Source organism: Melozone crissalis, unplaced genomic scaffold (genome assembly GCF_028551555.1).
Source record: "Melozone crissalis strain CALT ecotype California unplaced genomic scaffold, PUWL_Pcris_2 ptg000042l_1, whole genome shotgun sequence".
In the NCBI taxonomy this organism is placed as follows: domain Eukaryota; kingdom Metazoa; phylum Chordata; class Aves; order Passeriformes; family Passerellidae; genus Melozone; species Melozone crissalis.
Genome location: NW_026535820.1, coordinates 34,950,276 through 34,978,207, shown reverse-complemented (window position 1 = coordinate 34,978,207; position 27,932 = coordinate 34,950,276). Strand labels below are relative to the sequence as shown.

Sequence of the window (27,932 nt, the reverse complement as noted above, 5' to 3'; positions counted from 1 at the left end):
GTACCTGAGAAACAGACACATAAAACTTCTGGGTGAACTTGCTTTTGGCCCACTCTATCAAACTAAACTACAGAGAAGTCACCTAAAGACACAGCATTTATTTTCAAACCTGAGAAAATTATGAAATAAACCTCAATGAGTTAGTCCAGGATAGTTTTGAAATCTTGACAAAGAGATGGTTCTGTCACTGCCTGCAGTAGTGCCACAGTATCCTCTGGGATCCTCCTGATTAGCCTCCTCTTACCTACCAAAATATCAAAAACAATTCATTACAACTGCAAATAACTATTCATTCTGGTTTAGGGAAAATGCTAATGAAGCAATGAAATCAATACTAGCTAAAACCACCTAAAAAGCTGAAACACCTGAATTATGAGGAGAAAAAAGCTATAATAAAATATGCTACTGCTCTTCCACACTTAAATTAGGCTAACAAAAAGGTTCAAAACTGTATGTGAAAATATTAACAAAGACAATCAAGGAGAAAATTCCTCCTACTTTCTGTTTTTGTGACTTTTTTTTTCAGATTTGAAAATTTCATTACATTTTGAAAAGTATAAGCCCATTTGTTCAACAACTTTACCCACCAAATAAGGCCTTCTGTTAAACCACAGTTACTGTGAAAGACTGAATGTCCCCTCAATGGAAATACAATAGACAGCAAAAAAGGACTTTTTACAGATTAGGAAGAACATGTAAAATCCTAGCAACAGTTTAAGTCTGTCACTAAACAGTGTCAGCAAAATTGTCAATGATGCAGAAAGCCAGAAGTACTCAATAAACATTTGCCCTGTATCTGAAAAGGAGACAGATGATGTATTTATATCTTATCATGATAACGAAAGACTTGCTCCTTTCCCCACTGGTAATATAACAGGAGGGATGTTAAACAATAACTCTGTTTTAAATACTTAACTCTGAAGAATGATGACAACTCATGACAAGCCCCTGATGTTGACATTTAATAGGTTTGGAAATAGTGGGGAGAACCTCCTCCCCAAAACCTATGAGCTTGATTTAGATTCCCAGGGAGAGCAATGGAAAGGCATATGCAGGGACACAAGGGAAAACCACATTTATATCAAGTCCTGTCAACAACATAATCTTACAGAGGTAATAGGTTTTATACAGCCAATACAAACTCCAAAATGACAACAGAAATTGCAGCTGTTAAGTTGACATAGGGGCTTTCACTGGCCTTGTTTATCTCTGTGCTAAAGATTACTGCAGCATGTAGAGATACTGAGCAAACTTCCAGGTCCCATCCCTGTCATAACTACTGACATCCACACACGCTACCTGATTTCCAGAAGACAAAACTTAAAATACCATGTTTAAAATTAGCTCTGACATCTCTACATAATGCTTAGCTCTCTAGTAACCTTTTCTACAAGATGATGTTCTGATTACAATAACATTGCCCAGGACTAGGTCTGGTGCAGGGCAAACAAAACTGATTTGTAACTGCATAGAAAACTATCAACATCTCTGTAAATGGATTTCAGTGCATGCCCAAAGGATCGGGACACATAGTATAGTACCAAATTCAGAAGAAAACACAAATGCAAACACCATGTACAATCAGGGACTGAGCAACAGTCTTCACCTATGACCAGAGACCTTGGGGATACAGAGATAATGATGCCCATTCACACCAAGGGTATGCATGTGACTTGTCACCACAAGATGTCTTTGTACAGCACCACCAATTATTCTATCAACCCTTGTTGCACTGGTGGAACAGGGCTAATGCAAGTACAGGTTAGATTTTAAGCTGGCTATCAGCAAATGGAGAGATAGCATTTGAATTACTTGGACCCCAGTGATCTGTCAACCAATCACAGTGAAAGACTCCATCTTAAAAGTATCATAGTAATGACACAAGTCACAGCCCGCTAATTGTTCAGGCAGCTGTTAAGCAAAGATTTCTGAAGCCTTGATCTCTCAGTAGAGTACTTGAAGTCTCAGATATTTCCAAAAGAAACTGGACTCCGTAGATAAGAAAAGTGTATTGTCTTAACACTATGGATGTGAAGAACAGATTCTGCCTCAGAGAAGGTAAGATTTATGAAAGAATAGCTGAAAATTACTCTTTTCAAGAGAACGCCACCATTGACTTTCTACAGACCTTTGGACTTTTCCTGCTCCACCTCCACAATACTCAGGAAGTACAACATTAATAGGCTTCCCCAGGAATTTAGGAAGAAAGGGAATAACCTTTCTAAAGGGCAATTCTCACTGCCAGAGAAGCCAACTGACAGGTGGCCAGCTTTCTCTTCCTGGGTAAGAAACTGTTCACAGAGTTAGGCCTTGACCACGTGCAAGTTTCAGGTCAGTAGTGCAGTCAGGCAAGTTAGGCACTTCTAGGGGTACAGCAGAAGGAACCTAGAGACAATTGCTATTCAAACTAGGAAAACTTCATCTCTACTTCCCAGCCCATTTTCCTGGCATCTGTGGTGGTGTGACTTTGTGAACAGCAGAGACCGCTCTTACTGATGCACACAGCCATGGAAGGTGAAATTCCACTGAGCGGTAAAGCTGCCTGGGGCTGTGCCTCCACCCTGGAAGTACTGTCAGATTACACAGCAAAGCATGCACAGAGAAGGATGGAGGAACTTTGGCTTAGATTGTGGTCTGCCAGTTCAAGATCCCAAAAGCAAAACTTTCAGCATCAGAGATGAAAACTCAAATGAGCCCTATATGGATCTTAGAGAAGTGAGGCAGCTCCCAGAGAGGGCACTGTCCTACTGGTTCTATCTACTGCATTCTCTGCTTAGCTCTTCAGTCCCTGTCCCCTCCAAGTGAAGCAAGCAGCCCTGCCCTGGCTTCTCAGCAGACTCGGGGCCTCTGGTTTTGGTGTCAGTGTGTAACTCAGAGAAGGAGTTCCTCTGGGAAAGGCTGTTGGAATTCTGCTCCACTCACCAAGTCCATAGCTGTCAAGAATGTGGCTAGCAAGATCCCAACCATTGGTTTGTTTCCTGTGAAAGTATCATCTTGATACATTCCCACTGCACCACCAAAACTCAGACTCTGCACTCAGGCGTTGTTGCAAGCCTTTGATATGGGAAGGAAATGCTTCCTTAAAAAGAGCTACTTTCTTTTTGGGGCACTGGACCTCAGTGCAGCTATCAAAGGAAGCCTATGATATCTTTCAAATCAAATAGGTGTTACTCTGGAATGAGACCCAGGAATTTCTTGCTCTTGTATAACAAAACTGCCCAAGCAATGACTCATTCAGAGTGCAAATTACAGAGACAGCATCGAGAGTCTGGCCATGACCACAGCTAAATTCATCACCAGCACTGGTTGCTTCAGGAAAACCTCTTGCTGTCCACTTTTACTATCTTAAAACTGAAAATTCTATTATTTCTGGAGCTGGCCTGCAGGCAGACTGAACAACTATTAAAGGAAAGAGCTCCTCAGGGCCCAGGGATACAGACAGCATCTTTCACCAAATGGAAGTGTCAGAGAAACACCAACATCACAACTCTGCAAGAATAAAACTCTGCAAGAATACACATGCAGCGGAGCCAGTGCTTCTGTTTCCAAATGACTCTGGTGGCAGTTTTTTGGGTAAAAGTTTAAATTGTGGGAGGAGCTTTAGTTGCCAGCTAATCTACATTTTTTACAACAGAAGCTTGAGTGTTTGTATTTCATTTAGTTAAACCTGCTGACAATACATACATGATTAACACAGTCTTATTAAGCCTTCTGAAATGTACAAGCTTACTGAGTGCCAAGCATCAGCTGTCCTGTGAGAATAAGGCTCTAGAAAATGCAGTGCTGGAAAACATTTTAAATCTTTAGTAAATTTGAATAAAATCAGAAAGATCATTAATGTACATCTGAGAACAACATTTTAGGATTAGAAAACTTTAAAAATTCTTTAGTTTCTAAGTTTAATTACAATGAACCATAGACAAAACTGTAAAAACAGCTGAATACTTACAGACTTGTAAGGATGTAAGCAGACATTTGTAAACAGCTTCGTGATTTAACAACTTGACAGTGAAGGCATGGTAGCAGAGCCATTCTGCTACCTGAATAGGGAATATGCCAGATACACCTTTGTTATCTTTAGCAATCCCTAGAGATAGAAAAGGAAAATAATGTAACTGAAAATGATGAGCATTAACAAGTATATCTGGTCTCCTCCTTCTATAAAATCACCCCAGGATTTTTTTACTAGAAACCTGTGCAGACAGTGAAGTCTTGTGCATCAGCAGAAAACTATGAAACTAGTGCTTGAAACACAATCTTCAGAAAACTGAGTTTTAGAAGAAAAATGCACTGTGATTCTTATTATGCATTTCCCAATATTAATTCCTGATTTTTATCCCAAAATTACACCATTGGACTGCACATTCAAGACGGTCTATTTGTCTAAAAAAACCCCAAACAAATCCAAACCCACTGCTTCATTGCCATTAACATCCTATACCTGCATTTACTGTTTTCAGGATAGCATAGCAGCATGATGCAGTCTGAGAGATAATCCTTAGGAAGAAATCAGGATTTTTTCTAACTTGCTGGCTGAATGGAAACTGGAGAACACAGGCATGGAACCTGTTCACAAAAACAGCCTCTTTAATAAAAAGTCATTTGCAATTTCAAGTGAAATGATGACTACATAGCTTAGACACTATACAACATGTAAATGCACACAACAGTCTTTAGCTCAATACTGTCACTGCATGACACCTCTCCCATATATACACATTCCTGGAATGTCACACATAAATGATGCTTGTTTCTAAATTTTATGCTGAAAAGATCTTCAAGCCATCTGCCTTGACAGCAGACTTCTCCTCTGAGGATTGCATAACTGTGTTATGTGCAGGGAAAACTAAACTACCCATTGTCACCAATTCCATATCACAGACTGTGCCACCAGAGAGCACTCACATGAGAGAGAGTGAGAAGCAGCAGCAAAGCAAAACCCCACAATAAATTCTGTTGAGGTATGCAAGAAAATAGACTTCCAAATTATTTCACAGACCAGGACACTCACTCCTTTGACTATCTGGAAGCCAACTCAAGCCAAAAGTTTAAGAGCTGGACACATCAGTGCTGTACTAGACAAACCCAATTACACTTCTTGGACAAGGAATACAGCTTGAATGTGGACCAAGATGAACTTAAGAACAAAACCAAAATGTCCCTTCATAACAAGTGTGAGCATAGCAAAAGAACAACATGTGATTTCTGTGAACAGTGAAGAACTCCTTGCACATTTTTGTTTTAAAACAATAAAAACCCAATTACTTGCTGCTGCCAATCATTCCAAGTTTTCAATTTACATAATTTAGCATTTTCTTCCAACTTGCTTATCAGTTTTGATTTCTTTCCCTTATCTTTGTTTAAAACATTCACTTCCTCTACTGATCAACCCACGGTCACAAATGCCAAGATACTACCAGCTAAGGAGCAACTAAAATGTTATCAGCAATAAGAAACTACAATTAACTTTGTATAATGAAACCTCTCTTTACCTGGAGTAATACTGGTCAAAGTTCTGTATGACTTTAACAGATACAAAGTTCTAAATATAAACTGCCTAATATTTAACTAATCTAAATATAAAATGGTTAATAAGGCTTCTTATCATACTCCTGAATCAAAACAGACAGGTTATCTTGAGGTCAGCTGCCAAAACCAAGACACTGAAAATCCATTTGGCAAAGTATCACTTGAACACACAAATCAAATATATTCCTGTATCCTAAACCTAACAGTATTACTTAAGAACAGTGTTGAAACAAGAATAACTTGACCCACTACTGACATTTACTACTGCACACATTATACATATATATATATATATATATATACACACACACACACTGCACACCTTCATAGCACACTTGTTTTCTGATTCATAGCTCCTCCATGTGGCAAGAAAGAGTAATGAAATACTGACACTTCAGAAGACAGTCACTCACCTGTAAGCCTGGAGTAAAAATATCTTGTAGATGTTAATGAGAACTGTTCTAAGGCTGTTGATCTAGAACAGAACAGAAACAGAGCTATAAGAATATTTTAGTGGCATAATAGAATTTGTTGAAGATCTAGACAAAAAACATTTTATGTTAAACTTAAAAGATTTCTTTTATGCAACTAAGTTAACAATGTTGTGAAGGATTAGTTCTGAAACCCTACACTTTATCTGATGTCAACACTCCCAGATTATATGGATTTCCTCTCAAAATAAACTTTTATGTTAGAACTCAAAGCAGTTTTAATGCTCTTCATCACTAATCACTATATTGCCAAACATCCATTTTCATATTCCCACCTGTAAATCAAGAAATAAACTATGACATTTCAGTTTGAGGACTGCACTCAGTTTGTATTTCATGTTTTTCCCAGCTGTTACACTTGAATTGAAGGAAAGACTTGATCTGATAGAAGTACAGCTGTAACTAGAAAAAAAAGTAAAAAAAGTAGTTAAACTTTATGGGCTAACAGACTAAATTAAATTCTGTAAAGTAAGCTTCATTTAACTTCCCATGTTACAGAGATTTCCTGCTAATCAATGAACCAGTAGCTAAAAGATGACCATAATTAAATTAAATGTTGAAAGAGACTAGGCCCTGTGGCATTAAGGGTATTTAGCTAAGGGCTGACTTCAATATCTCAGGGCTGAAAAATTCAGCCTGCTAAGAAAAGCTTAATCGATAACCTTAAAAACAAACTAAAATGTATTTCTTAAACACATTGTCTAGCCAGAACATTATTAATTACTCCAGTGACAATCATCTTGTCTATATCTATGATCCATGCAATGTAGGAGCTTAGGCTTGAAGCCACCTTAGCTACTGGAACAACCCTAATGTTCCAGCTACTTAAGTCACACTTATCAAAAGCAAAGTCTTGAAACAAACACTGGTGGGCTTGGCAGCGCCAGGTTAATGGTTAGACTTGATCTTAAAGGTTTTTTCCAACACAAACAATTCCATGATTTTATGATTCTGATTAGTGCCTTCTAGACCAGTAGCATCAGTATCCTTTTCAACATAAACTTTTTCTTTCAAGAACTCAGCTAGTGAATAAGTCTCTTTGGCTGCTGAGTTTGGTCCTTTGCTATGGGAAACCATGTCATATAAATTCATTTCCTAAAGTGACCAAGCTTTTCTGTTTAGGAAGACTACGGAGGAACTTTACCACCCTATTGGTGGAAAATTTCCTCCTAATTTTCCATTGAAATGCTTAAGGGCTGTTTATACTAAAAATGGTCAATAATGAAGCTAACGGAGCAACATTATCCTTGAGTTTAAACCAGTATTTCTTTTTGTTCTTTAGAAAATATCTAGTAGCGCAGGGTCTACAGAACTTTTCAGTAGGATACATTATTATCCTGTCTGGAGTTCTATGCCACTTCAGATTGTTTTGTCTAAATGGTCAAGGTTGCTAGTTTAAAGAAAAGTTCCCCATCCCACACATTCTTGCCCATCTGAAGTGTATCACAGGGAACACTTCTGATGTTAAAAGGATTGCTAGCCCCTGTAGTCTATACCAAATTAATCCCAATCTATTTTGCAATTAATTCAACTACACCATTCCCAACACACCCTTGTGCTTCTCCCACTGGAGTGCACAACTCTATTTACCTGGAGTAATCGCAGTAAACCTCAAGTGTTTTTATATCTAATAACAAACCACACCATGGGATCAAACGACAATCTGGCAGCTGTTTAAATTTGGAACATCCTGGGATATCATCAACAGGAAAATTCACCACTGTCTTATTTGGGTTTATTAAAAGGCCGTACTCAGGAATGCCTGTTGCTAGAGTCCTAAAACAGATATCAACAGTTAGGCTAAGCCCCCCCAGCAAAGCAGACAAAAATTGGCACCATGCTGCAAGACAGAAAATCTTGAACAAAAGGGCAGAAATCAAAGAATGAAGGGAACCACAGCCAACTCTTCAGGTTAAGGAACACAGCTAGAAATAAAGAAAGAGAAGACATTACAGGCAAATAAATATATAAAATAAACAAACTTGAGTATAATGGAGAAAAAATTTTACAGATTAATGCAAATTAAGCACATCAGCCATGCAACACTTGAGACAAGCTGTATGAACCACACTCACAGAAACCTCTGAAATAAAAATCACTGGAAAAAGATGACAAGTTCCTGGTTTTGGAAGTTAACAAAATGAAGGAGAATCCATATAACAGGAACCTCACTTATCTGATGAAAAGTCTTGAAGGGGAACATTTTCCCTAAGAATGTTTTCACTGCCAGATTAGCTGCTACATACTGGACCAGCAGTGTCATGGACAAGACGCAGTTTGTCTTACTAGGTAAAGTACTTATGTGCAGGCTTTAAAGAGAGGAAGAGCTAGGCTCTTTTTCTTGGAGAGTCATAGTCTTAATGCTGTCTCCTCAAAATTAATTTACTGAGTCCCCCAGATCTAATACTGCATTAGGAAAACCTGGTTTGAATCCATTTGTGGGAGAGAGCTCATAGGATCTGATCTGTAAACAGTTCTGAAAATCTCTCACAGAAAAAGCTACTTCTCTACAGAAAATCAACATAGCTGGTAGAGAAGCTGATATAGAACAAAGATGCAGACAACTTCAAAGGGCAAGAAGGACAATATCTGTACTGCTACTCAAGTGACATTGTGCTGAAAAGATGTTATAAGAGATTAATAGCTTGAAGCCCTCACTGTTAGTTTGATTTATCTGTAAACCCACAGATCCCTAGAAATTGCTTTCTGTTCTGATAAGGAAATGAGGATAAATGAAGTCTTCAAAACACACTACCACTATTTCATACAATTCATACTGTACTTAACTGATTGCTCCATTACCTTTCAAGCTCACAACAGAGCTGCATCTTTGTGACTACTGAAAAGCATGATGCAACTGACAACACTGCAGATGCTAAGCTTTTCTTCAAGACCTGTCCTGTGGATCCTTTAAATTAATTTTGGCATCAGCAGAACTCCCCTAGGACTGACTGTACACTCCTATCTGCAGTAACCAGGAGCTTCTGGGATTCAATTTTTAAAGAAAAGGTAGTTCTGAACCACAACAAAGAATTACTGTTTTAAAACTTCAGTGTGAACTGCATACTACCATGCTATTGGTATCTTCAGATACTCATCATGGATTGTTAATGACCTTAAAATTCTTAGCAATATTGGATTGGACCAGAGCTGCATTCTTTCCTGGGAAACAGAAAACAGCAGCATGAGTTCCCAATAAAAATATTTTGAGAATGTAAATAAGGCATCTTTAAAAAATTGAGGGGAAATGGTTTTCAAAGACAACTGTCATCTGCTTTGGTTAGGCTGCAATACTAATTTTTGCTTGAAGCTCCACCAAGGTTGGTAGGTAGGTCCCTAATTTAAACTTTAGCAGGAATTGCCCACTATGTGAACTGCAACAGTTTGTTAACTGGCTACCAAGAATGCAGTTTTAGGATTCTTCCCAAGCACAGGCTACTACCAAGGACTCCAAAATAGCCCTTGATTGTTAACTCATAAAACAAATACACCTATGTGCTTAAAGATGAAAAACATTTACATAAAAGATAATAACACTTACTAATTTGCAGACTATGTTTCTAACAGCATACCTTAGAAAAGTTCTTGCCTTCATTAAATGTGGTGTAAGCAGCAAAAAATCATCAATGAGACGTATTAGGACTCTGTAATCAAGAAGAAACCAACCTCAGATTTTTTAATACATAATCTTTTCAGAGTTTTCTCATACATTTCAGAACAACGATGTGCCTGCCTATTTTAATTCACAAGATGGTAGAGGCCAATATGAACTCCAAATTGAGGCTCATTAAGAAATTCTCTGTTTTGCATCTTTCCTAAACATGAATGAAAATAAATAAATAAACAAAAAAAGCAATGAGACTGGCTAGATGAAACATGAAGGAATTTACAACATACAAACTATTTAACAATGGCTTCCCTGGATACAGGGCTTTATACTTTTCTAAGGGAGAATTTGCAGTATTTTTCTTGACAAGACAAGAGGTGCCAGACCAGGTACACAAGTAGATTCTTGATGGGCTCCAACTCTCTTTGTTTACCAAGTAATAACTTGTTTATGAAGCTATAGCTTGACTGTAAACCAGAGTACCACCAAGCACTGCAAAGGGTGAAATTTTCCAACAGAATTCAGACCCCAAGCATGCCCATTTTTTTCTGGTAAATCCTGCCTAGCAGATCACAGAGAGGTAGCTCTGGAGATGTTGATGTAGTCTCATCTTCAAAGCCAGAGTACTGCCATCACTATGACCAGATCAGCTGCACCTTGGCCCAGCCACGTCAATAATTAATCACCTCATTCTTCTGACTTAAAGGACAAATTAAATCATCAAGATCATTCAACAGACACTTAAACAACATTCTAAAATCTGCTCTACATAACGACAGCTGCTACATTAAAGAGTGCATTCTTCTGAATCAGTTTCATAATTTCCCCTTTCTAAAAACCCTTTGAAATCAACAGACAGCTTTTCACACTCGCATCAGAACATCCTCAAGTCTTTAGGAAGTACTACTTTTATAGGGAAATGTTTAAAATTCTGACACCCAGCAAGCCTCCCAAGAAGAGACACCAGACACATGTACTTATCTGGAATATTCCCACAGTTCTTTTTTATTTTTTGGGGGAGGGGAAGAATTCACAGCAATGAAGGGAGATGTCTGAACATAAGGTTCAGGGTCCAGCTCATGACTATATGCCCTAATCCAGGATTCAGTTGGGGATCTGTTCATACAAAGGTAAAAGGAACTTCAAAAATTTTACAGCTAATAAATTGGTAAAGTTTTTGTCAGACTAGCTTTCTGTCAACTTCCTAAGGAGCAAGCACATGCAGGGCACAAAGACTGAGAAGATTTACCAAAAATCACACAGGGCTTCAAACAAGAACCAACATACCCCATAAAAATCTGCTATAAAGCTCTGACCTTGATAAAATGTTAAGATTTACTGACAGTGGATTGGAAAGCCCTCAGGCAGAAGCCTGGAGTATCAGTATCAGAAAGTATGTAAAAAACATCTCATCTTGTCTGAGGTGGAAAGACCACAGATGATGTGGGAAGGAATGAGACATAAACTTCTCAGAAGTACAAGAGCAACTTGTAAGACTCCTTACAGTGTCCTTTCTAAGAATAAATCTCCTACCAAAAATAGAAAAAAGCTTCTCTGCATTTTCTTCTCAGTCTTGCAATGGGGAAATTCTCCCCAAAAAACAACCACAGTTTCACTGAAGCTGCAGAGATGTGCAGCATACTCCTAATGAAGCTGGAAATCCTTGAAATTCAAAACTAAATGTCAGAGAACATTTCCAACAATATGTACTACATATTATGAATTACTGTAACAGAGCACAGAACCAAGCATCCCTACCCATCCTGCTTTATTCCAGAGAGCCATTTGTTTTCCATATCTCCATAGAATAAGCTGCAAAGTAAGGTTGACAAAATGGAACCCTGTGGAATTCCACAGCACTGTAAGTAGTACCTACCAAAGAATAAAAGAAAACAAAAAAGTCAAATCATGTAACAAGACCACAATAGCTGTTAAATATTTCTTCCAAGTATAACATAAGAAATATGCTATATGTTTGCCAGTTAGCCTTAATTTTTTTTGTTCTTTCTTCTAAGAATCTGCATAGAGATCTAGAAGTTTTAATTTTAACAGTGAAAAAAACCTCACTAATTCACATATTTCCTTCATATCAACAAACTCCAGGAGACAACTGCCATTAAAAAAAGAAATTGCATAACTGATCTCAAACCACGATGCCTTCTTCTGCTGCAGACACATCCTTCATTGAAGTTTTTTAATTCTTTATGTTACATGTTACTGTGACAGCTTCAAGAGAAGTCTTCTTGTACACAAAACAAAGTGCACTGGAAGAATTTTCTATGCTGGCATCAACCAAATAGGTATGGCTCACAAAACCCAAGGGAATTATTTTCACAACACTTCTTTGAAGCAATGAGATACTATAATGTCCATGTCCCCAGTATTACACCCCACAGCTTGGTGAAGCTGAAGAGAATAAATTTAGACCACATACTACTTTTGAGCACTGATCCTACCTGTATTTTCAGTCATCTGAAAACACTCCTGGCAGTGATTTTATTTTCTTACAGACTTTTGTTAAATGTATCAAATGGTATTAAAAGATTGCTTAGATAATCAGCTCAATAATCAGCATTTTTCTCAAAACATCAAGTTAGTGTTGACTGTGATTTTTTCATGAGGAAAAGAGACATTTCTATTTATTTACTGAAGATATGGGGGGTTTTTTGACAAACAAGAACAAGCTGCTTAAAAGGACTAAGTTCATTTCAGGACAAACAGTATTTTTTCAGTCAAGTTGTGACAGAAATTGAAAGTGTGAAGGTGGTTTTGTCAGGGTGTGCTTTTTCTGAAACCATTAAAATTCCATGAAGCATACTCACGTTGGTTAGTCATTATTAAAGTATGCCACAAGAGCATTCTTACAATCCTGCCAAAGGGAGTGTAAGCATCAATGCTAGAAAAAAATATAAACATGCTTCTATGTGACTCTTTGAGAGCATTTCTCACTCTCCCTCAATCCTGTGAGATTCTAAAATAAGTGTGCTAAAACAAAGGTATTTTTTCCAGAGTTAGAAGCTATTCACTCTAACATAAATCACCCTGAATTTACAAATAATGATCATGTAAGTACTTCTTTTTTTAGACATGGTACACATTTGCCACCTGGAGGCAAAATATAAGTACCAAGACAGTATCTCTACCAACACAAGAAGAAATCTGCATTACTACTTTCTGAAACATGTGATTCTTAACTTTGGAGTTGCTAATAATTTAAATTCCTATTGCTACTACCTTTTATTTTTATTGCAACTTGTCAAAGAGCAAAACCATTGCACTTCAGGGAAATGACTAACAAGGCTTTTGCATGATTGCTTGGATGTTACTCTTGCTTTTGCTCACCACTATGGATCCCACTATTTTAAAGTATATTCCTTTTGAATTACCCTTGCAGTTTTAAATGAAGGTTATTGCATATGCTATTGAATAATATAAGTTATGAAGGTTATTCCCCATTCTATGGAATAATGCATTGTAAATAATTAACATCACCCAGGCAGGGAAGAGAAATTTTACTAAATATAAAGCTGACTCCAAACTCTTCATGCTTTTTTGGAGGTTAAACTGATACACAAATTTCTCACCAACATGAAATTAAAAAATCTTTGAAAAACAGCTATTCAAAAGTCCCCAAAGTCAATTAAACATATCCTCTTAACAAGAAATAAACAAACAAACAAAGCATACTATAATAATATAACAATCATATAAACAATATAACAATCAAATAGACAAGAATAACCAATCTCTTTTTTACCTGTTCCTTATCTCCAGAATGCTGTTATGTATCATTTGAAGGAAAAAATTAAACAGGCTGGAACTTGTCTCATAGAAAGTTAAGCTCTAGAAATATGACAAAACAAAACAAGATTTGAAATGAAAAATACACTGTAACTTTGAAGATACACAGAAAGCTTTAAAAAAGTAGACTGTAGCAGCTCAAACCCCTATGTAAATGAAAAGACAAACCCGAAACCCAAGATCTGAATATACATACTAAAAAGTTGCTCACATCCAACAAGTTAATTTTTGTTGGATGTTGGGTTTTTTTTTTGTTTTGTGTTAGCAGAAATCAAATATAACAACTAAACTCACTTTTTAAAGTGCTGGCATAATATATTGTATTATTACAAGGTACAACACCCTGCTCTTTTGGCCACTTTCTATCCTGTAGGACAATTCTGTATGTCACAATCTTTATGATTCCCAAAGTCTTGACACACTCACTTGCCCATTCTGCTGCAAAACACACACCTCTTCATGTATTAAAAACACTTCCACGCATTGCTGTCCACCCAATATTTATGGAACATTTTGTTAAAAATTTTAGATAAAAAATTCATTTACAACAATTTAAATACCCTTAACAATGACTTAATTAAAATTAAATTACTAATTACTGACTACTTGTATAGATCAGACAGCAGACAAATGCACCCAGCCTTTGATAGACCATGCAAGATCATGGTTACTTGCATTGAAAAGATAATGTGATGTACCAGTGGTACAGACACCCAGCCTGACATGACACTTTTCTCAAGATACTTTGTTCTTTTAAGATAATGACACACAAATTGTTTTCAAACAGAAAATATTTTTAAATAGAACACTGCTGCTCATGCAATATCTAGTCTAATTCTCTAAATCAGTTTGAAAAAGATAAAATGTACTTATACATCAGCAATCCAGCTAGTTTCCATTTTCATCCAGGTACTCATTAGACTTTCTTACTTTTGTAGGATCCTGGAATTGTACACCAGCCACACCATATATTCTACTCCTATGTCCACAGATGCACAAGATCATTTCACATGTATGTTAGAAATCACCTTTTGCCAATCTTGTCATTTTCCACTGCCAGGTTTAGAGAAGAAAAATTTGAAGAGGAATTACTAGCCTGAAAGAACATACCTGTCTGCTCATTGGATGCTCAGGAAATCTTGCAGGCTGTTATTATGGAACACCATGATTCCAAGCAAGGAAATGCATGATGAAACTGTCTGAGCCTATCACCTACTTCTATGTCTTTGTCATGCTCCTTACCCAGAAAGAAGTCTTGAGAACAAACACTTGTATCAAGAATGAAAACTGAAGGATGCCTGCTTCTTGCAACAAAGCATCACTTGGAGTAAAGTTAAAATACATGTAATTTTTAACCATATGTTTATTCACGAAAAGCAAGAAATCTCTTTAAACAAAAACTTAAAGAGTTGATCTTGTTTGCTTTGTACTTAACTCCCCTCAAAGAAGAGTTCATTCTCATCCACCTTGACAGGTAATCCTTAAAATCAGTTTTTTAAATTTTTAATTAGGCACAAAATAAGATCTTAAAACAAACAACAGACAAAAAGCTGTACAGTTTGCAAGTCAAGATGTCACATCCTTAGCTATCTGGCTTATAATTATTTTCACTCATTCTTACTTCCCTATGTTTTGGAGATAGGAAGCGTTGACACCTGCTTTTATAAATAGTTAATTTCTCACTTGAGGACTGTTGCAAGAAACAATGAAATTAGGAAAGGAAAAAGAAAACACTGGTTAAAACAAAAGTTTGATAAAATAACGAGAAAATCTGAGAAAAGTCGAGAAGGACTTTTAGTCAGATTTCTGGTGCACTCCTCCCGCTGAACACTCAGAGCCTGTTACAAACGTCAGAGAAGAGATGACAAAAGAATGAAGGTGCTGGTTAACTAGATGAGATGTAATGGCACCACATAATATGTACATACAAGTAAAAATCCCAATCTTCCTCTAATTCTTCTGCAGCTTTCTTTTTCAGTTGAAAAGAAGCCTCACAATACTTACCTGTTCAACTACTATTGCATTTCGCAATGAGGCATTCTCCTGAAGCTGGGACACAAACTGCTTCATGTCTGGCATAAAGTCCTTGAAAGTAGAAACCTGTGTAATTGTTTAAATTGTAAAGAAACAAATGATAAAAGCAATAAAACATTCAGTAACTGACTTTACTGTTCAGTGAAGATCAAAGAACGAGCCTTACTGCATTATTTTAATCCAACAATTCTTCTAAATGAAATGTCTCACCCACAAATCTCTATTTCCACAACACATTTATCTTTATTTTTACTAAGAGTGAGTAAAAACTTTAACAGGTATGGAATAAAAACAAGCTTTTCTACCCCTGGAAAATATCTGACAGCATTAAAAAATGTTTTTTAAGTACTTAACCACTTCAAAGGGTGGCTAAAGAAAGCTATGAAGGCAAAACTTTCCTTGGACCAAAATATTCTTATAACAGCAAAGAGAAGAAATCAGGAAGTCATACATGTCTCTTATAGAGCCTCTTGGCTCTTCCACTTGGGGTAATCATAATGACAGCGTAGCGCCGTATGCAGTACACGGTTCTCTTCTCAGGCCTCAGGACCCGCGAAATCACTTCCACCAGCTTGTTGTGAGGAATGCTATCATAAGCCCTGGACACATCAGCCTGAAACACAAGAAATATCTTCCACTACATATTCAGCAATATTGCTGTAAAGATTCTGGTAGTATAGAGGAAGTATTGTGTAGTATGTAAGAAAGGCTGAAGGATAGATCACATGGGAGTAAAATTATTGCACCATTCAGGCCAAATTCCTGACAAAACAAAAACTCACTGCTTATCTGAAAGACCTTTCCCCATTCATTAAGCACTACCTTAGAAAGGAATATCCAAATGCTCAGTTTTAACATAATTCTTACTATTAACACAAGATTATACCACATGCAAACTTAATTCTAACACTAACCTCCAATCATTTAAGTTAACAACTAGTATTTTTATGTTTCAATATTTTAAGAAACTTGCCTCACCATAAGGCCATGGAGATGGCATTTTAGACTTCTGGAAAGCTACAAACCTACATATTTTACCCTTCCCTTCCTTTCCTTTTCATATTGGAAATCTAGGTCAGCTTTTACTTGTCCTAGTAAACTAGGAGAAACTTTCTGTAGAAGTTTCAGGAGTAAACTGAGAAAACTTTCTGTAGAAGCAACAATCTTAGGATTATTATAAAACAGATTATGTCAAGGACTTGACCCTTTGGCTAGAAAGGGTCAAGTCCTTGACTTGACAACAAAGCGAAATTATGAAAGTTATTTCAGGGCAGGAGGACAAGCGACATATGAGAGATGAGAACACAGCCCCCCTACAACACATACAAACCTGTCTAATTTACATATTTCTGTATACATTGCCCCAATTCAAAGCTATGAATTGAAATCAAACACAAAATGTTGCCTGCTAGACAGAACTGACAGAAGTGTGAAGATGAAGAACAAACTCCTTTAAAAAATGGGCTACCACAAGCGCTGATTTTTTTCAAAGTGGGAGAGGAAACTTCTTGGAAAGACACCAACCAGAAGTCATGTGTTCATTTTCAACAGAAACTAATGATAGTGAGATAGAAGAAACAAAATTTTTAAGAGACACTGAATTTATTCAAAGGTACATAGAACATTTTTTCTGGTTTTCATATGGCTCAAAAGGCTATCTGAGCTGCTATCTGTCTCTCACTTTTATACCCAGCTAAATGTAACTGCAAAAAATTCAGTGCATGCATAGAAGCGGGAGCTCCTGCATGACAGGAAGATGGACAGAAAAACACCCAAGCAAAGGAAGCTCTACTGCAGGGTCACCCACCCACAAAAAGCAATCAACCACCCCCATTGAAAAACTAACCAGAGTCTGGAAAGTATGCACAAAATTTTATTTAGAAAAAAAGTAATTATGCAGTCGTATTACAGCTAATATAGCTATAAAAGTATCCGCACAAGGTAGCTTTGAAAAGCTAGTTTGAATATGTAACTAAAAATACATACCTTTACACAGTAGAAATGAGGAATTTCACCACCAGATTCAAGAATCTTTGTAACAAATTGCTTCCATATCTTGTAGATATCATCTTTCCCAAACACTGAAGAGCCTATAAAACCGGTGTTTATTGTCCGTTCATAATTCAACACACTAAACAGATTTTTTAGTTGAGTGTTGTAGTGATTCATCTAGAGAGATCAAAGAGAATCACCTTAAATTATGCTGAAACACATGAAATTCTTTGCAATACAAAGATTACAAATTTAAATGAAGTTTGAGATTAAATTGATGTATTTACTATATTATTTTGTTCAACTTTTTTCAGAAAGCCTGACTATCACTGCAGTAACTACTTCAAAGTGACAAAACAGTCTCAGAGATTTTTCTTTTGGTACAGTTAAATCCTATGGAAAATGTTTTTGCTCCTATACTTGGCTCTTGGAAATCAAAGTGTAATAGATACAGTCATAAATAGATTAATGCCAGCAAACAAATCCACTACTGATCTGAAAATAACTTCTTAAATATCATTAATTCTCTCTGCTGGAGATAATGACAGCAACAAGAACAGCAAAGAGAAGTTGTGCTCTGAGATTTTATGCTAACTCTAGCTGCACCATCAGCTGGGCCTCTCAAGGTACTTTATTCAAGTAATTGAGCAAAGACTTAACTCAGTTGTGGGGATAGTCAAGTACATCAGAGCAGCACTGAAGCCATGCAGTTTGATTAGCTCTGTAAACACCATAATGTGCAATATAATGTGAAATAACACTCCACAGCTCAGAACAGCTTTTAGCTGATGCTCTTTTCACCTGGTTTGGGATCACATGGTCTGAACAGTTAGTGCTAAGAAGCTGTTGACACCACACCCATTTGGGGAACATTCAATCTTGGGAACGAGACTCAGCCTTAAGGAAAAGCAATTAATTCAGCTGGGCAAGATAGTGAAACTGGGCTGTCACTATTCCTTCTGGCTAACTACCCTGTCAAATATATTATTCTGTGCACTGAGATTACTCTGTGTTCTGTCTGTTCCCACACTGCATTTACTCTCAGCTTCCTTCCCAGCTCTCTACTGTGCCCATTCCAGCTTCCTTGCCCTTCCTTTGACCCTCTTCTGGAACGCACCCAGCTCACCACTGTTCACTGGCACCACAGGCAACTTCACAAATCAACATGCACCATCAGTATTAAGGCAAATCCTAACAGGCCAGACTCACCCATATCAAAAAACCAGGATTACTTTACAAGCCATGTTATTCTATTGGGCTCATTTGCTTAAGGCAGCTTTGGAAACAGAAGTTTGTGATCCTGGAACCGGAGGCTTGTGGTAATTAAGCACTGGAAAGGGAGAAGCTAGGCTGCCACAGACCCATTCAGCCATTTTGATCAGAATGCTACAGTCCACCATGTTAAACCTAGTTTTATGTAACAAAAATCCTTACTCCATTTATCAGTTACCTACATCAAATGCATATAAAACAATGAAGTAAATAAAAACCTTCTTTTCTCTGCTTTCCTTGCTGAGTGCTTGTGGTTTGACAACACCGCTCACTTTCACTATGGGTCTCAACCCATTTGGTTTTGGAATAAACCGGAGCTTTGATGCCATAGGAATGAATTTTTTTTGACGGATAGTTTCAATCTCCTCTGAAGACAGAGGCCGTAGCTGGACTTTGACAAAATGGTTTCTAGAATACAAATATACACTTAGTGTAAGCGATAGGAAAGGCAGAAAACTAAAACATTTAATGTCTTTAGGATAACTAAAGCCAAATATTTTTCTAAGATAATACAAATATCAACCTCTACAGAAAGTGACATGAAATTCTGAATTTCAAAACAATATCACAGCATCTTAATGACAATGTAATACAAAAAGAAACTATATATTTCTGCTTAATGCAAATAAAAACCCTTATTAACACACATTAAAATTTAGGCACAGATTCGTGGCATACATATGAACATTTTGAAAGATGTTTTATGCAAGAAATGGGAAGTTGGATATTGCTCATGGTTTCAGAGGTTTGAAAGGCATTAACAAAGTAGAACAGAACTTTCTGAAAACTACTCTAAGACAGCTCCTGGGAAGAACATACAAACTGTAATGGCTATTCTACTCCTCAGAGTTAGGGGATCTACCACTTATTAAAAAATATGGCTTCCTTTGAAAGTGAAGACAAAGACCAGATATTGGCAGATCTTCATTACTCCCTCTGGCCAGCTGGAGATGTCTTTTTGCCTGCAGCAACATTCATTGTTTATTTCGTGGCACTTATAGCAGTGCTGATGATTTTGCTCATGTAGCAGCCACTGCAGCATGCTGCTCTCACTGGCACTCACAACGCTGTTAGCACTGAAACTTGAAGGAACTTGATTAGATAGTCCTGTTGTCTTTTGAGATCTCACCTCAATCTGATAGGGAAAATTCAGAATTTCTGCAGGTTTTAATCCTCAGCAGCCACTGTGTGTGGCAAGGGCAGGGACAGCATGAGCTTTAGAAAAACAGATGTTCTCACCACAACACTGTGCTCATTATTTTAACACAAAACTTTACATTCTGCAGGCTATTTAACTTGAAGCAACTGTATCACAAAATACAGAGTTTTTTCTTGGCAAATCCCGCTTTTCGTTTGGGGACATAAGTTTGGTATAGCTTCAAAAATTAATAGAAAGCTGTCCATTCACAATGACAGCACATGCTGATCTCCACCATGCAGCAAGGCTAATATACAGACCCAGGGCCCCTCTCAGAGCCCTGCTCCATATCCTTGAGTGGGATTCTGTCCAGGATGATCTACTCAAAAGGACAGTCCTTCAAGATGAGGATTTACTCCCTAATGACAATGCAGTCAATGCAAAGGTAAGCTCACATGTAAGGTCCAGGCCCACCCAGTCCAGCCTGTTCCATTCTCTTCCTCCAAAGGAGGATGCAGAAGAACTCTACAGGAATCAGTGGCTACCAATGCCTTCCTGCAAACCAGCTCAGAGCAACTGATTTGAGCAGCTCCAGCTGAGGAGAACCAGAACGACCACAGAACATCCATTAGGGCAGCAAATGAAGTCACCAGACAATCCTCCTCCTGAGAAGATGGAAGCAGCTCAACAGCCTTTGGCACGACTTCACCAGCAGTGCCTAGCTGGTTAAGAGCAGGCAGTGTCTGAACAGCCTCAAAATGGCCAAGGCTGTCCTAAACACCTTGTATCCCAGTATCTCCAAAGACCTATTCCAATTTCTTTCCTCCTATGTGAAATTGGCAGCTGGCCACCGCTATGAATGCAGGAAGCCGGACTCGTGGCAGACCTCATGTAACAATCACACATGAAAGAGCAGTGCTGAAAGCCCTGTCAATGAAGCTTAACTGCAGCTGTTGGAATGAGAGTAAAGTCCTCATAAACTATGATTCCTGGAGCCAGAAGCAAACATCCTGTTCTTAGGACACGCCTTTGGCAAGCACGCAGCAGCATTTCCTTGGATTTTTCTCCAGCTTCCAGCTGCACTTTAGAGACCTTCCAAGGAAATGGTGAGAAGGGGCTTCCTGCATGGTAAGGAAATATGTGGGGAGGAAATCAGAAGAAACAAGACCCTAGATTAAAGTCTTTTGAGTTCAAAGCACCTTCCACATTGAGTTTTTCTAGGAAACTGGGAACACAAACAAAAGAGCTAAATCCCGAGTTGTTTGCTTTTAACCACAAACCTCACAAAAAATCCATTATTTACTACTTCTGTTATTTTTCATTGTATCTGTACTATGTGAAAGTCAGTCCTTGATCATGTTTTGTGTCAAAAAATAGTCTTTAAGTACAGTGAAACTCCATAAAACACTAATTGCAACACTACAGCTGTTAGTTGGAAGACATGACAGAATGTGGGGGACTGAAAATTACATTCTACTACTTTCAAAGTGCATTTTCTGTGCTACAACTGCAAACAAGACTGAGACCCCATTAAGTGCAAACACAAATGCAAAGAGTGGCACTGAGATATCAATGCTGAAATCAGGGAGTGATGGGGCAGGAGGGGAAAAATCACACATATAACACTGTGGACGAAAAGATCAGAGCAAAAGCAAAAGGTTCACCATTACAAAACAGCCACTAAAACACAAGACATTATGCTAATTTTTCACAGCTCCAGAGCTCTCTCAGATACCAGCAATTTATAATGAAAACCTGAAAGAGGTGAACTAAGGAGATGGGTGCACAACGCTGTTAATTAAAATTGCCTTTCCTATTTTCTCACTTAAATTGTTTAAAATGTTGTCTTAAATAATGCTGTAACTTAAATGCATGCATTTTTAAGACCAAAAAAAAAACCACCATGGAATCCCAGCCATACTAAAAAATGAGCTGGAGCTTCTGAAACCCTTAAACTTTGGGAAAAAAAAAACCTAAACCCACTAGGCTACTCTCTGATTTTTATGAATAGAGTATTACAGCATTTCAGCAGAGCCTTGTTTTTTCTTTTTCTAAATTAAAGTAGCTGAAGGAAATTGAGTATTTTTTAAATGAACTCTCATTTAAAAGGTCACTTTGGAATTCTATCACTAAGATTTACTCATTGTTAAAAGGTATAAAAACTGAATTTATTATAAAATCCTCTTCCTACTGGATTTTAGTATTGCAAAGATTTCTAATAAAGAAGTCTCAATTTGCATTAGTTTTCTCACACAAAATATTTCTGAAATTACCAACTGTGCATGCCACAATCACAGGTTGAATTTTTCTCTGGGAAATGAAGCAAATAAAATGAAGATAAATAGACAATAAGTTAAAGCAGAAATATACCTTTACACAAGAAAACCCATGATTTCTATCCATATCCATTAAAGGTTAATTAGTTTTCTAGTGTTACCTAATTCCAATGCTCTGTAACTTGCCCCAGACAAACTTTCGGTAGTAGAAGAGCATGTTTTTCTGGAACATGGTCTCGGTGATATAGAAAAATGATCTGAGCAACTCAACAACATAGGTACCCATCAGCCAGTACAGGAATTTGGCCAAAAGTTCTTCACGGAAACAATGTTCATCGGCAGGAACAAAGTGATCACCTTCAATAAATAATTCAAAGGTAGTTATAGTAACTATCAACTCTTAGCATGAGCAAAGAAACAGAACACACAAACAACTTGGATAACATTCTTGCCCTAGCTTGAGGTCATGAGAAAGAAAAAAGGTAAGTACAAACAATTACAGGGGTGACACTCCCAATTTTCAGGGCATTAAATAATGCAACTGACCCAAGCTTAAAGGATAAACACAGGAACTAATCTGCAGTGACAAACTGACATAGAGGATACAAATACATCTCACTGTAGCCCAAAGACTTTCTTACCCCAACATCAATTGTGCAAGATCTTTAATGCATAAAGGCAAGATTATTGTGAAAGGAGAGGTAAAATGAAAAGAAACAAGTCTACTACAATATAAAACTTAAAAAAAAGGAAACAAAAGACTGAAACTAACATAAGCACACTATAAAAATTAACAAAAGTAAACTGGGGTGATTTGGGGATAAGAATGATATTCAGATTTCCCAATTACATGAAAATTAACTAATTATAGGGTTTTATAGGGTTAGGCTTTATTTCAGACATCCTATATAAAACTTACTGTCACAGTCAAAGAAAAACAAGGAAAAAATACAAATCACCTGAAGTCTATCAGTACTTCCAACATTTAGATGAGACAATTATGAACCTATAGCACTCCTAACTAATGCTGAATTTAAGGTCACATATATCTGTAATTATGTCTAAATAATTTTTCAAAGATCGGATATTCCAAATTACCATGAATCACATAAATATTTCACAATAAAGCCTTTTAAAATATTTAACTCCTCAGCATTTTGGAAAGTGTGCTTTTGAACCACAGTATCTGAATAAAGAAATACTTTTTCCTAGAATTAAGAGTTTCTTATGTAGTGCAACCTGCCTTAATTTTGACATCAGTTCTCAAACATGAGACTTTTGATCTTCCTCCAACACTTGAAAGAACCTGTAACAGCCTCAAAACTTACTGCACTTTTTAACAAAAGAATACCATTTTCAGCTCATATTACTGTAGGATCCAAGTACAATACCAGGTAAGAATAAACACTGTAAGCATACCAGTTAAGGGAGTGCAATCCATATTGCAATAGATGAAGAACAGAAGCACAGAAAAATTAAAATATCTAGATCCTACAGCAATCAACCCCAGAACAATGGCTTCAGCCTAGATTTAAGTCCTGGGATAGATTCTGAAGAACAAGCTCAAGGAAAGGAAGAGTCACCTGTCATTTGAGAAGAGGATTAAAGAGAAATGGATTCATACACAATCTGGAGCAATCAGCTGTTGCCCTCATGAGAGCTTTTTAGCTAGAGACTGCTTAGCCTGGGGACTTCTGCACCACCAATTAGCCAGGCTGAAACTGTGCTCAGTAAGACTCTCTTGATCCTACAGAAGGGATCTAGAAAAGGTGATAGATGATGACAGCCCTTTTCACATGGACATGTAACGATACGACATGGTGGAAAGGTTTTAAACCGAAAAAAAGCAGGTTTAGATTACATGTTAGGAAGAAATCCTTTACTGTGAGGGTGGTAAGGCACTGGAACAGATTCCCCAGAGAGGTTCTAGCAGTGAAACAGCACTGGAACAGATTGCCCAGGTTTTCCAGCCCTGGAAGATTCAAAGAGAAGCTGAATGGGGTTCTGAACAACCTGGTCTAGTGGAAGGTGTTCCTGAGCGTGGCAGGGAGCTTGGAACTAGATCTTTAAAGTCACTTCAAATTCAAACCATTTTGTGACTCTATAGTAGGCAATCCCTGGACTGAATGGGTCTCATATCTTTCTCACAGGGTTGATGTGAGGGAGTAAAAAACCCTGGGTTTTTTTCACTCCCATAGCAGAGGAACCCATGCCACTGCAAGTGTCTAGACTTGCTTTTAACTCTTTCTGAACTCCTACAGTAACAAACAGATAGTGTTTATTCCTCTCCTTAGGTCACACTTCAACGAATTTTCTGAGTTACTGCAATTTGGATAGTAGGAGTGGACAGAAAGAGTTTTGGTTTTTGTTTAGCCCAGGTTCTGAATTCATGTTTATGAAAACATCATTCTATTAAAACACAAACAGCACGAATGCAAACAAGTTTTGAAAGGACAACAAGCTCAAGTGTCCTTCCACCACCAGTTACAAACACCACCAGGTTTGCTCTCTCACCTACGGTTATTACCAATGAACTCAGCAATTCTGAGTCCAGATTCAATATCCTCCCCTTCCCACCTTAACCATAAACACCAATCATCAGACAGCCCCACCACCTAGTTCCTTAATATAAGAAGTACCTTTGCCTAGACGAAGCCACATGCAGTCATTCACTCTCATCCTCCACATCAACTCCTGCAACGAAACCTTAGCAAACCTCCCCCTGGAAATGAACACTTTGACATTTTTTAGAAACCGGCACTTGTTGTGGTTTGAACCCCAAAGCTCTTTAGGAATGACCTTCTCCAGGCAATCCCTCACAAACATGTACACCTGCCAGTGGCTGCTGTGCTGCTTGAGGAGCTCCATGAGGGCTGAATCACGTGCCTCCCGCGGGTTTTGCTCCTCACTTGGTGGCAGCTCCCCACGCACAGATTCTGAGAGGGGAGCACTCAAGTTGTCTGGCACATCAGTGCGACCAGATTCACACTGGCTGCTTGTCACACACTTAGCAGGCTCTTTCCCAAACTGCTCTGCTTGCTTCTGGACCTCTGCTTCCCCAGGCAAAGCTGCCTGACAAAACAGCTTGATATTTTTCATACTGATTTCAGATATCCAAACGGGGCAATTTTTTCTCAAGAGAGCTAAGTAAGCACATTTCCCATGGTTGTTTAGCAGTTCCTGAAATGCATCCCTCATCTGCCGGTAGCGTTTGGGCAACGTCTTCTTTCTCCGCTTGCACTTTGGCAGACTTTGGTTATGCCTTTGCTCCACCTGATTTTGGTTTAAGAATATAGCTTCTATAAGCCGTCTTCCACCTGCCTCAGAGCCCTGCAAGCGATTCAATACAAATGATTTAGGAAAACATTCTTGGAAACCCCTGCAAGAATAGAGAAGAGACTTCCTCCCAATGTATGCTGCAGAACTCAGGAGTCTATTTGGTGACTTCTTTGATAAATGAGGTTGGGGACTTTCCTGCTCTCTGCATTTTGAAGCACCCTCCACAGGTTTGCTTTGTCCTGAAGCCAACTGAGATTCATACATACGAATCTCTACTCTTTTCCTACGGGATTCTGCTTGCAGTTCAGTGTTGGACTCTAAAGGTTTGTTACTCTGAAATCTCTGCAGAAGAGAGCCTGCCACAAACTTCCTCCTGCCACGAGATGTGTGAACTAAAGAAGGACCAGACACAGCACTGTTACTTCTTTCAGAAATGCGGGGGGTTTTAATGACACTTTCAGAACGTGGTGCTACATACTCAGTTTCAGATCTCTCAGAACTACTTTGGTTTACATCAGGAACAAGACTACAAGCCTTTTCCTCTCTCACTTTCTCCCCTATTTTTGCCCTCTTGGCTGGAATTTCACATTGCTCTCTATGAATCTTCCTTTTTAGAGATGGAGCTGTGGCTGAAACACATGAAGTGGAGCTACACTGTTTTTCCTGGTCTTCAGTAACCATTCTGATCTCTTTACTTGCTTTAGAAACAGCTTTTGCAGAACACTGGTCAGTGGGCACTAAGCTTCGTCTCTTGTTCTTTCTTTCATTTCTCATTCTGGAGACACTAACTTCACATCTTTGTCTGTATGACTTTAAAAGATAATTTCTATGAAACATAAGCCTTTTTCGCATATATTTAAGCAAGCTAGTACGTTTATACTTTGAGAACCTTTGTCTAACAAATACCAGGGATGAGTCTACACTATGTGAAATAAGTTCATAAATGGGTTGCCCACAAACTTGGTAACAATTACTAGGGGGAACCAGCATAAAGACTGCACAGTGTTCCAATAAATACATCATCACATCATCCCCTATGCGGCTCAACAGTGTCTCCCAGAAGCCGCTGATGCAAAGAGTTTCTGTGGCAGTATTGGGTAGGTAGCTGTGTATCTTGGAAAGTGGCATGACTGGGAATTGAGAACTGTTCTCATCCGGTAAGGAGTATCCATATGCAAGGACATTCTTCTTCTTTTTTTCACACAGTCTCTGAACGACTCTCGCAGTGACTTCACTCTGACTAGATAACTGAAGAAACAAAGAAAAAAGAAAATTAGCTTTTTTCGCTCACTCCTCCATAAACCACAATATACCCTTTACATAAAAACACATGCAAAGATACGCAGCCTTAAACACCAGTTTTCAAAGGAGGATTAATTATTCACAAGCATCATACTCAAAAACTAAGATTTTCCAAGCGTAATGCAAGATGTTCATATGTAGCAACGTAAGCGGACGACTTGAAGGAAGTCTTTTTAACATCTGCCCTTTTGATCCTGGCTTGTATGCCCAGGATACGCCCTGCATTATTCCCGTTGAGTCCCTCAGCAGCTCAGACTCCACTGGCTCCAGTGAATCCGTGTTCGCAGATCCACATTTGCAGGCACGCATACGTGCTCGCGCAGGCTCCAACCTCCAGGGAACTAGCGCTAATTTTCTTGAGGCCTCCATTTCCTTTTATGTAAAGGAAAATTCAACGGAACGACTCGGCACACAACTCCAAAACCCATTTAACAAGTTGTCCTGGGTTCGCAAACTCTGCTTCCTACCACAGCACAGTTTAGTTCCTATGGCGCTAGAAAAAAAGCGGTCTTCCCTCTCTGAAAAGCTTTTCCTCCGCTTAAACACCGACTTGCAGCCCGTTCTACCCGCTTCTTCTTTAGTCTCTCAAGACTGGGGCACTCTTCATCGCCAGTCGCTCCCCGGCCATCTTCGGCTCGTTCATCCCCACCCACATGGGCAGGCAGGGGGTCAGGGAGCCGCAGGCACGCAGACCGCAGCGCTATCCACCCGCCCTGCGCCCACACCTGGGCCTCGCTCTCCCAACCCCGACAAGCGGCAGGGAGTGACTCCCACCGCTCCCCGCCGGCTCCGGGGCCAGGATGGAGGGCGGACGGCTGTGGGAGCCGGCCAGGCCCGCCCGGGGCAGCCACCCGGGGCCAAGGGTCGCCGCGCCACCCCCGCGCACGCACGGAGCGCGGGAAGAGCCGTCCCAGGAAGCCCCGACAGGGCTCTCGCCCCCGGCCCCTTCCTACCTGCTGGAAGGTGAAGGGCCGCGGGATGGCGCGGGCGCCGCGGGGCACGCACACGAGGCACTGCCCCACGAAGTTGCGGTAACCGGGCGCGTCGTCGGCCCGCAGCACCTGGGCGTCCCCGGCGCCGCCGTCCCCCAGCCGCCGGACGAAGGTCTCCAGCGGGAAGGCCTCCGCGTAGCAGCGGCGCAGCGCGGACAGCACGGCCGTGAAGGGCTCCCTGCCCGCCATGTTGCGGCCAAAGGGGGCACGGGTCTACCT

At 38.9% G+C, this 27,932-nt stretch overlaps 1 protein-coding gene across 1 annotated transcript; it reads right to left on the bottom strand.

Annotated features, from left to right (window-relative positions):
- Positions 1 to 25: 25 nt before the first annotated feature.
- TERT (telomerase reverse transcriptase) lies at positions 26 to 27,902 on the bottom strand. The gene is made up of 16 exons (XM_054284694.1): positions 27,675 to 27,902; positions 24,780 to 26,667; positions 22,302 to 22,497; positions 18,945 to 19,134; positions 17,449 to 17,631; positions 15,914 to 16,075; positions 15,433 to 15,528; positions 13,385 to 13,470; positions 11,386 to 11,499; positions 9,593 to 9,664; positions 7,611 to 7,796; positions 6,296 to 6,422; positions 5,943 to 6,004; positions 4,442 to 4,566; positions 3,950 to 4,087; positions 26 to 244 (listed from the first exon to the last, which is right to left on the bottom strand). The coding sequence occupies exons 1-16, from the start codon at positions 27,900 to 27,902 to the stop codon at positions 141 to 143; spliced, it is 3,957 nt and encodes a 1,318-aa protein (XP_054140669.1). The 3' UTR covers positions 26 to 140.
- Between the last annotated feature and the right edge of the window lie 30 nt (positions 27,903 to 27,932).